This window comes from Carettochelys insculpta, chromosome 7, assembly GCF_033958435.1.
Source record: "Carettochelys insculpta isolate YL-2023 chromosome 7, ASM3395843v1, whole genome shotgun sequence".
NCBI lineage: Eukaryota > Metazoa > Chordata > Testudines > Carettochelyidae > Carettochelys > Carettochelys insculpta.
In genome coordinates this window covers 74,917,984-74,927,922 of record NC_134143.1, presented here as the reverse complement: position 1 = coordinate 74,927,922, position 9,939 = coordinate 74,917,984, and the positions used below count along the sequence as shown (strand labels likewise).

At 66.2% G+C, this 9,939-nt stretch overlaps 2 protein-coding genes across 5 annotated transcripts; one reads left to right on the top strand and one right to left on the bottom strand.

The window, feature by feature from the left end:
- Window positions 1–328: 328 nt before the first annotated feature.
- Window positions 329–6,248, bottom strand: ZDHHC16 (zDHHC palmitoyltransferase 16). 4 transcript variants are annotated; one of them, XM_074999334.1, is made up of 11 exons: window positions 6,170–6,248; window positions 4,314–4,684; window positions 3,931–4,125; window positions 3,515–3,603; window positions 3,364–3,392; window positions 2,345–2,478; window positions 1,907–2,027; window positions 1,499–1,584; window positions 1,213–1,336; window positions 1,068–1,138; window positions 329–816 (listed from the first exon to the last, which is right to left on the bottom strand). In XM_074999334.1, the coding sequence occupies exons 2-11, from the start codon at window positions 4,548–4,550 to the stop codon at window positions 352–354; spliced, it is 1,551 nt and encodes a 516-aa protein (XP_074855435.1). In that variant the 5' UTR covers window positions 4,551–4,684; window positions 6,170–6,248; the 3' UTR covers window positions 329–351. The 4 variants fall into 4 exon arrangements, with proteins under 4 accessions (XP_074855435.1, XP_074855436.1, XP_074855437.1 ...); XM_074999336.1 differs by having other exon boundaries at window positions 558–816; window positions 1,980–2,027; XM_074999335.1 differs by lacking the exon at window positions 4,314–4,684 and having other exon boundaries at window positions 6,170–6,231.
- Window positions 6,249–6,424: 176 nt separating this feature from the next.
- EXOSC1 (exosome component 1) lies at window positions 6,425–9,666 on the top strand. The gene is made up of 8 exons (XM_074999333.1): window positions 6,425–6,494; window positions 6,821–6,936; window positions 7,402–7,476; window positions 8,221–8,309; window positions 8,556–8,589; window positions 8,961–9,011; window positions 9,092–9,176; window positions 9,392–9,666. The coding sequence occupies exons 1-8, from the start codon at window positions 6,464–6,466 to the stop codon at window positions 9,496–9,498; spliced, it is 588 nt and encodes a 195-aa protein (XP_074855434.1). The 5' UTR covers window positions 6,425–6,463; the 3' UTR covers window positions 9,499–9,666.
- The last annotated feature ends 273 nt before the right edge of the window (window positions 9,667–9,939 follow it).

Below are 9,939 nucleotides of genomic sequence, written 5' to 3'. Positions count from 1 at the left end.
AGATGGCTGGGGTGAGGGTCTCATCCTGCCAAGGCCCTTGGTGTCTCCCTCTCCTGTCCTTAGTCCAGGCGCCACCTGAGCCTGCAGCTCTTGCCTGAAGACTGGCCATTGCAGGGCTTTCCTCCCTATCTGCTGGGGCTGCTGCAGGGAGGGCAGCACCCTAGCTAGGGGTTCTCACGGCCTTGGCCCCTCAGGGGGTGGGGGGTGTAGAGCATCCTCCCCCAGGAGCTGGCTGAGGTGCACAGCTCAGTCTGTGTTAGCCAGGCTCCCTGGGGGCTTGTCAGCAAAGATTCCCTGTGGCACTAGCCAATGACACTGCCAGTGCCTTGTGAAAAAGTTTATTTGTAGCACTTAAAATCCCCTGGAGGAAGGGGCCTGGCCCAGCTGCCAGCTTTTACTTGTGGGGTCCACAGCAGGGCCAGGCCAGCAGCCCGATACCCCCAGTGCCAGCTGGGGCATTGCTGCAGGGGGCCAGGAGCTGTCCTGTGGCATAGGCTCACCCCACACAGAGTTGTTGCTGCCTGCCAGGCTGTGTGTGTGCAGAACACTATGTCCATGCCAAACAGCAAGCAGGCTCAGTGCCACAGGCTCCCCCCCCCCTCGGCCTGGAGGGGGCCGGGGAGCAGAGCTGGCTGAGCCAGGCTTCTCTCCTTGTGCTGGGCATGGCTGGGGGTTCCACGCTCGGCCAGCCTGCTCCTCCCTTAGATGGCCAGGAGTGGGGCCTGGGGCTCTGCCATGCAGGGAGGAAGGTCCCAGGTGAGGCCAGTTCCATGGGGTAGGTGTGTAGATGGCAGGAGGACATGGGTGATCCAGTGTCTGGAGGAAGGAATAGAGCCCTGGGGTGAGAGGACAAACCCTGCCTGCCAGACCCTGCTTGGGGGCAGCTGGCCAAGGCTCAACCCCTGGGCCCTGCCCTGCAGGTTCCCACCTCACCAAGAGCCCCTTTGCTGCTGCACAACCCTGGATTAGCCACAGGCAGCACCAAAGGCCACATGCTGGCTCTGGGCCAGGCTCCACCATCATCTTTGGGAGCCAGGGCCCTGCCCCACCCTCGGCAGGGACTCTACCTGCGTGCGTCCACGCCCAGGAACGCCTTCCAGTTGGGCCAGGCGCCGTAGCTGTATGGGTTCCTGAACACCTGGGAGGAGATAAGGCCCCATTAGCGCAGCCAGCGCCCCGGGGTGGCCGGGTTCCCTGCCAGCCAGCACTCACCCTGCCCTGCTGCTGCAGCCGCCGCCTCTCCTTCTTGTTGATGTGTCTCTCGATGCTGGTCTCGCCACGGGTGATGAGGACAGCGTGCCACAGGGTGAGGGCGCCCAGGGCCAGTGCCACGGAGCTGGGGGGGGCAGAGCAGACGGTGGGTGGGGGCTGCAGCAGCAGGGCTGAGCCGCCTGTCTCCTTGACGTGGGGAGACCAACCCCTGTGTTCCAGCAGGGGGCCCAGCCCTGCTGCGGGGGGGCCTGGGCCCCTCCTGTCCCAGCCCAGCCAGGCCCATTACCTGCACAGCACCCAGAGGTAGACGATGCTCTTGTGGAAGGCCCTCTGGCGGAAGGAGAAGGCAGGGGGTGGCGTCTGGTGGTAGGTCTGCAAGGAAGGCGATACAGGCGCGTTAAGCCTGCTGATGGCTGGGTCCCCCTCCTGCTCTACATGGGCGCCAGGGGCTGGGCAGCCACGAGGGGCCAGTTCCCACCGCAGAGCTGGACAGCCTGTGGGGCCCACCAGAGAGTAAGAGCACAAAGGCACTGGGCTAAACACAGCCCCCCTGCAACAGCAAACCACCCACCTGGGTGCTGCCAGCCCAGCAGGGACTCCAAGTCCCAGCATGCCATTCTCCCACCCAGGGAGGAGCAGTGCACACTGGGAGCTGGCAGCCTGGGAAGGCTGTTATGGGGGCAGTCCTGCCCACCTGCTAGGGGCTCTGTAGGACCCCAGCTCTGCTCCAGGTTGCGTTCAGCAGCTGGTGGAGGGGGATAGCCCACCTGGTTGGCAGCCACCTGCAGGCTTTCCTCCTCAAGCACTTTCATTCTCTATAGGACGGAGAACACGGTGCCAATTACACGTCTCAGAGCAGGGGGACCAGCACCCTCCCCTGTGCCCTGCTCTTCGGGGCTGGCTGGCCTTGGCACCCCCACCCTCTGGCCTGTATGTGCAGCTGCAGAAAGGGAGGCCTCAGTCAGCACAGAGCCTGGGCTGCAACCAGGCCAGAAGGGACACTGGCTTTCCAGCTGGTCAGGCCCAGCACGCTGCCAGGGGCTCCTGACCCAGGACAAGGGCCAAGCCAGGCCAGCCTGCATCGCCCAGGGTCTCAGCCCACCCCCTGCCCATAGTGTGGGCACCCAGTCACCTCGATAGCAGCATAGGCCTCCCGGAACATGTCCCAGCCACTGATGCTGCAGTAGACGCAGCCCATGGTCATGAAGAGGCAGAAGGAGAAGAAGTAGCGATGGTTGTAGTGTCCTACGCAGTTATTCAGCCACGCTGTGTCCAGGCTAAAGATGTGTAACAGGGAGGGCCGCAGCCTTTCGCAGAGCTCCCCCCCGCCCAGGGTGCAGCTCCCACAGCTGCTGCTATTGGAAGGGGGCAGGAATGCAGCCCCATGGCTTAAACCAGCTGAGGGCTGTCTCCCCCCATGCGACTATTCCTCTCCCGAAAGCGGGATGCTTGTGAGGCACCGATTCACATGTCTGTGCTTCGTTTGCATAATGTCTTTTCATACTTGCCAAAGAAAAACAGCAGCAGTGCTGGAGCTTTTTGAAAATAAGCCCCATCTTCCATGGGCCCCACGGCCTGGCTGGCTGGGAAGAAGGGGCTTTCGAAAGGCCCTGTCTACGCAGGCGGCCTGCCCACGCTTTGCCACCATTATGCTAATGAGGCAAGCTCACTAGTTTGAGCATCGGCCTGCTCAGCCCAGGGGTGTGAGTTCAGTCCTTGAGGGGCCTGAGCAAACAGAGGTAAAAGAGGGTTGGGGGGCTGTGCCCCATAGGCAGGCAGGCAGGCAGGCCTGAGCATGCTGGGGTGTGCCGTCTTGCTGAGCTACACATTTACAGCCAAGGGGCCCCCAGACACACAAGCAGCAGCCTGTGGGCTCTCCCCACAGCCAGACGCCTCCCCCTTCGCGCCAGCTCCTGGCCCTGCGAGGTGCTGCTGCTGCCATCCATCCACAAGCCCAGGAGTCTGCGTGGCACTGCCATTCGGCCCCCGCACCCCCCTTGGGCAGCGCCAGGTGCTCGGTGAGCATCCCAACCCCTGCTCAGCAGTACTTGGAAGGGAAGAGTGGTCCCTAGGGCCAGGGCAGCAGACTGCTCTCTTCCTGCCCCTCCTCGAGCCAGTCCCCCCGCCCCGGGGTCAGCCTCTGTAGGATACGGCAGTGATGGTCCATCTTCAGCACACATCTGCAAGCAGAGCGGCACATGCTCAGTGCCCTCCGCAGCCAGCCCATGCCAGGGTGCAGAGGAGGGCACCAGCTGGGCTCTGCTGTCTCAGCACGGGGGGGGGGGGGGGGGGGGAGTCCTACCTGTTGCAGATGCTGCAATGGTGCGTGCGGGCAGGCTTGGGGGCGATGCATTTCCTGCAGATGGAGACAGCCACTGTGTTGCTCCTGGCCTGTGGAGGGAAGCAAGGGCAGGGCTGTCACCGCTCAGCGCAGGGGGCCGCTCAGCAGCCCTGTCCTGCTGGGTTCCTGGGCCAGCGTGCTGCCTTCTGCTCAGCCCACGCCATCTGCCTTGGGCCAGGCTGGACATGGGCATTGCCCCCAGGGCCACCTGAGCCCGCCAAGCAATTGCTCTTGCCCCACAGCTCTGCCAGGCTGCGCCCGGTGCCCCCACCCCACCCCCTGCTGGGCGAGGCTGGGACTGGCATAGCCAGGAGCTGTGTCCTGCTCCCACAGTGCCTGCTGGGCCCACGGCAGCCGGAAGCCCAGCCCTGGCCCACCTGCGGGGGGTGCCCAGGCGGGGTGGTTATGGCCATGTAGTAGTGGAAGACAATCATGAACAGGTTCCAGTGGCCGTAGGTGAGGTGCCAGCAGATCCAGGGCAGCGGGTAGGTCTGCAGGATGAGGGGGAGCAGGCAGATGTAGACAATGGCCACGACGGAGCTTGTCAGCACTATCACCAGCGCCACGAACACCTGCAGGGGGAGGCAGGCAGGCCAGGATGTGAGCCCCCGGCCCTCGGGGCACACGCTTCCCCGCCCGGAGCCCCAGGGCTAGGGCAGCATGCGCACTAACCACCCGCCACCAGCTCTGGCTTGGGGGCTGGCACAGACAGCTGGATTCCCTCCCCCACCCTGCCCGCTGCCGCCCGCCAGGCCCTCACCACTCCAAACCAGCGGGAGACGTGATCCACCAGCCAGTAGATGGGCTCAAAGAGGGAGTCAAGCAGCACGTCGCTGTTGCTGAAGGAGTTGTAGAGCAAGGAGCGGAGGCAAAGGTGCCCATAGCGCCACAGCTGCTGTGCCCGCCAGACCAGCCTCAGCCTCCGGCGCCGGCCTGCCCGCAGGCACTTCAGAAAGAGGCGCATCACCGCAGAGAACGCCCGCTGGCGGCTCCTCATCCCTGCCGCGCCCAGCCTGCGGGGGCAGAGCCTGGCTCGCTCAGTGCCACCGGGCTAGGGCTCCCAGCAGCTGGGGCCGCAGAGCTGGGCTGGCACCGTTTCTGCCTTTGTCAGCCGGCATGCACGGTTCGCTCCTGGGGGACAGAGGATGCCAGTGACTTCTGGTTGGCCTGGGTGGGGGGAAGCAGAGGCCAGCTCCTCGGCCTGTCTGGAGGACAGGGAGGGTGGAGCCCCCACATCCCAGCTCAGGTGTTCACCGGCCCCATCTCGCCTTTCCCAGATGCAGAAGAAACCAGAGCCGGCGCTGAGGGCAGGACTGCTGGGCTGGCTCCAGGGTGGGAGCTCAGACTGCCAACGCCACCAGAGCGCCGCACTGGGGCAGCTAGAGACGGGGAGCCCCCGAGGGGGACAGGCAGCGCCCCCTCTAGTTTGTTCCAGCCGTGTGCAGAATACATCGTTCTGTGCACCAAGCCAATAGCCGGGGTGCACCTGCTGCTGGCTGGGCGCGCCGCTAACAAGCGGGGCGGAATTTGACTCTCCCCTGGGTGCCTGCCCAGGTGCTCGGCTTACAGCGAACACCAGCTATACGTGGTGTTAAAAGCCCAACACGCATCTCCCCCTCAGCAGAGACCACAGCCTCCCTCCTGCACCTAGCCCAGGAACTGCTCCCTTCTCGCCACCTCCCAACGAATCCCAGGGCGACCCTGGGAGCCAAGGCCCAGACTCCAGGTGGAAGCCTCCGGAGGAGCTGGCCAGAGGGGGCAGCTGGCATGGGGCAGAGGGTGACTGGGTCCCTGCCAGGCTGGGCTGCTCACTTACCCACTGAGCGGCCTGCAGTCACCTGGGAATGAGGAGGAACCTGAGCCACCCTCCCACTGGCTGGGAGAGGCTGCTCTGGGGCCTCTCGGGCTGGAGCCCACCTCCCAGCAGAGCTCGCTGCTGTCTCTGGGGAGGAGCAGAGCCTCGGCCCAGCTGTCACCTGTCAGCACTCGGCCCACAGCGGACCCTACTCCCTGGCCTGTACCCGGTGACTGCGCCCTTAGCCCTCTCCGGGCTCTCCAGCTCGCCCCAAGCGCTCTGAGCGGGGGCCCGAAGGGCCGGGGTGTTCGCTCCCCCGGGGCTCTTGGCCGGTAGCACCAAGCTCTGCAGACGGCTCGGGCGTGTGGTTTTGCACCTGGGAAGGGCTAGTGCAGCTGGTGACCGCCCAGCTCCCGCTGTCTGCTCCTGCGTCCCCCCAAGAACTGGGGCGGGAGCAAAGCCTGGGAACGGCAGAGCAGGCTGGGCAGCTCACACCCCGGGACGTGCGTCCCCTCGGGCCTCCGCCTGACGTGGTCGCCCCCGCGCGCTGGGCAGCAGGCGGGCAACGCCGCAGCATCTGCAGGGGCCGTGCTGGGTGCAGCCCCCGGGCGCGCAGCGCGGTGCCCGGCCAGACCGCGGGCTCAGGGCTCCCCCGCGCGCCACGTGGGCCCACGCGCGCCCCGCCCCGCCCGTGGGCGGCCACGCTGCGGCCCGGCAGACACGGGGGGGGCGCGCACCCGAACCTCCCGGGGAGACGCCCGGGGAGCACCGCCCCGCCCCGCCCCGCCGAGGCGCGCCCAGAGCCCCCCGCCCCCCCTTACCTGCCGGCCCGCGCCCCGCCTCCATCCGCCCCGACCCCAGCCCAGCCCTCACCGCCGGCCGGGCATCGCTCTGCTGCGGCTCTCACTGCGCCTGCGCGGCGCCCCTCGCGGAGGACGCTGGGAGTTGTAGTTTCTCGCCTGCAGACTGCAACTCCCGGCGGGCACCGCGCAAGCGGGCGATCATGTGGGAGAACCGACCAATGGCACCGTCGCTTTTAACCGCCTCTTCTAGCCACGGCCAATGGGAAAGCGGCTTTCCCGGGGAGCGGAGCGGAGCGGCGCGGCGCGGCAGGCATGGCCCGGCCGGTGCGCTGGTGCGTCCCCGGTGAGCGGTGCGACCTCCCGTGCCCCCAGCTCCCCGCACACCCCGCCCCCGGCCCCCGCCTCTCCCCTGGTTCACGCCCCCACCCCCCGCCTTCCCAGCCCATCCGCTGCCCCCCCAGTGGCCCCCGCCGGCTCCCCGCCCCCCCCGCTGCCTCCCCATCCCCCCATCCCCATGCTGTCTGCTGCCCCCCCAGTGGCCCTCCCCAGCCCCCCTCCCCCATGCTGTCTGCTGCCCCCCAGTGGCCCCCGCACACCCCCGCCTCCCAGCCCCCCTGCTGCCCCTCCGGCCCCCGCTGCCCCGCGCCGGGCTGACCGCGCTGTCCCTAGGCGAGCGGCTGTGCAGCACGGAGGAGGCGGCGGCGGGCAGCGGCACTTACACCCGGCACGGCTCCGTGTGCGCCGCGCTGGCCGGCGGGCTGGTGACCACGAGCGAGGAGGGAGCGGTGAGTGGGGCCGGGCCGCGGCGGGGTCCATCCCATCCCCGCCCTGGGAGGTAGCGACCCCCGGAGAACTGGGGACCCCCCGCCCAGGGTAGGAGGCGCGGCGGGCTGGGCTTGCTCAGGAGCGCCTGGAGGGCGGCACCGGTCTCGCCCCGGGGACTGAGCGGACCTGGCCCCAGCCTCTGGGTGAGGATACCAGGCGTGTCCGGGCCGGGGTCAGCTGCCGCCCTGCCCGAACCGGCTGTTGCAAACAGCTCCCAGGCCCAGCCCACAGCAGAGGGGCCGGGTGCTGGGCAATGCGGGGGAAGCGGCCGAGACCCTGGGCTGCAGGGAGACAGGGCTTTCCTTCTGGCCCGCAGCTGGGCTGCACTTGATCGTCACAAACAGGGAGGCACGGGCTGAGCGCTGGAGGAAGATAATCCTGCCAGCCCCTGGGCTAACTGGCGGCTCTTCTCTGTACCTTTGCAGCTGCCGGTGGTGTCTGTGGTGAGAGATGCTGAGTCCCAGCTCCTGCCTGACGTGGGGGCCATTGTGACATGCAAGGTAAAAGCAGTGGAGCTGGCCAGGCACGCGGGGTCCGTCCCGCTGCCGGAGTGCCACAGCAGGAGCCGGGGGAAGGATGGGCAGCTGCGCTCTTCTGCAAGGGTGCCCATGCGACAGCCAGGTGTTACAAACCTTCCCCCCTGCCCTCGTGCCAGGCTTCTCCTCTGGGGCTGGCAGGGTCTGAAAGAGGAGGGAGGAGCCTCTTCAATCTACCACACCAGCTCCACCCAGGCCCCTCTGCTTTGGGAACAGAGTGTCAGAGGTTGCTGAGCCTGGTGAGGCAATTGTCAGCATGGGGGGCACCTTCTCCTGCAGCTCTCTCTGGCATGGGCACCCTCAGCCTAGAGGCCAAGGAGGCTCAGCTCCTGCTTTCCACCAGTGGGCTTCCTGGGGTAGTTTGCCCCAGCTGGCCCTGCTCCCGAAGAGGCGGCGGCCTTTGTCCCCAGGGTGAGGGGCAGGCTGGAGCAGAACAGGGTGCTGTGTAGGAGGAGCAGGGGCTGGGGAGTTGCCAGGCTCTCCCTGGCCTGGAGCGTCCTGCCCTGCAGTGACTATCTGGCCGGCAGGAGACGCCCCACCTCCTGGGCACAGGAAGGAGAGCTCAGACTGGCTGGAGGGGCCTGGGTGGCATTGATTCCCCTTGAGTAGAGCTGGGGTGGGGGGTTCCCAGGCATGCTGGGCCAGTAGCCAGTCCCTGCTGGTCTCACTGCCCAGTACATGGGGTCACACCAAACTCCCTCCCCACAGGTGAGCAGCATCAACTCCCGCTTTGCCAAGGTCCGCATCCTCTACATCGGCTCCACCCCACTGCAGTCTGCCTTCCGAGGCACCATACGGTAGGGCCCCTGTGCCTTACCAATGCCCTGCACCTCTGGGGGAACAGGCGGCTCCACTACCCTTGTCCAACGAGCAGGCCCTGCAGGCTGATGCCTTCCCCCCCCCGCCAGGGCCTGGCCTAGGAATAGCGGCAGATGGAGGGACGCACATGACCCCAGGCCCTGTGGCTGGGCGGGAGTGGGCTGGGCAGGGCAGGGCAGCTCTGCCCACCCTGATGCTGCAATCCCCTCTGACTCTTCTTACAGGCGAGAAGACATTCGAGCCACAGAGAAGGACAAGGTCAGTTGAGTGCTGCCTGCTGCTGTTACTGCACAGCCCAGGAGCTGCCTCCCTGCGCCCGCAGTCCTGGCCTGGCTCGCCCCTTCGTCCCCCACCTGCTCAAGGCATGGTGCCCTTTGGGACGGGGCAGAAGGCCGCCCCCTCTTCCCCAGGGCAGCCAGGGACTGAGCAGGACAGTGTTGAGGGTTCCTTGCTGTCTCTGGGGTTAGCACCCCCAGGGCCATGGAGCCTGCTGCCCATGGCTGCTTGTACAAGGTGGTCTTACTGGTTCTCTCCTGCTTCCCCCAGTGGCCCCATGGCTCCGCCCTGTGAAGGGGGCTGGCTGCTATCTGCCCTCCCCACACTAACTGGCATCTTATGCTCTCTGGCAGGTGGAAGTTTACAAGAGTTTCCGTCCTGGGGACATAGTCCTGGCCAAAGTGGTATCCTTTGCCACAGCAAGGGAGCGTGGGGGGCAGCAGCTAAACCCTGGAGCTTTTTCCCTTAACCTGCCTCTGCCTAGATCTCCCTGGGAGACATGCAGTCCAACTACCTTCTGAGCACAGCTGAGAACGAGCTGGGGGTGGTTGTGGCTCACAGCGAAGCAGGTGAGGGGCTGTGCTGGGCCTGCTCCCTTGAGGGAGCCAGGTCCCTGGGTTCTGTGCTAACCTGCCTTTGCTCTGGGCAGGCCTCTCCATTCTCCTTGGGGCAGAGCACCGCAGCCCCTTGCAGGAAGGCGGTGGTGGCAGTAGCACTCCCAGGGCTGCATGCTTTAATCCGAGCCTCTGCGGGCTGGGGCAGTGACCGCTGTTCTTGGCCCTAGGGGTGCAGATGGTGCCCATCAGCTGGTGTGAGATGCAATGCCCCAGGACGCACTCCAAGGAGCTCCGCAAGGTGGCCCGCGTGCAGCCAGAGTTCCTGCAGACCTAGTGGCCAGCCTGAGCTGGCAGCTGTGGGCCTGGCCCTAGGGGCTTGGCCTGCACCTGCTGGAGCAGTCATGGATTGTGTTAAGACTCAGGGGGGAGGGGAGTAGGTTTCCCCCACCCTGGCTCCAGCTAGGGTTTTAAATGGCTGAGAGCTGAATAATAAATATTCTCCCTAACAGCTCTGGGCTCCTCTTTGGCTGGCCAGGGGTGCTGCATGGTTATTCCTGGGTCTTTGACCTAGTACCCCCTTCCCTTTTCTGCTGGGAGCTGGAATCCAGGCCCTGTGAACAGCAGCTGCTGCCTGCGCCAAGCACCCATCACAGCAGTTTGCAATAGAGTGCACCCAGCTGGGGCCACTGGGCTGGGTCAGGCCAGGCAAAAGGGAACTGCTGTAGGGCTTTCCCCAGGAGGGGTGCCAGCCTCTGTATGGTGAGCAAAGGGCCTG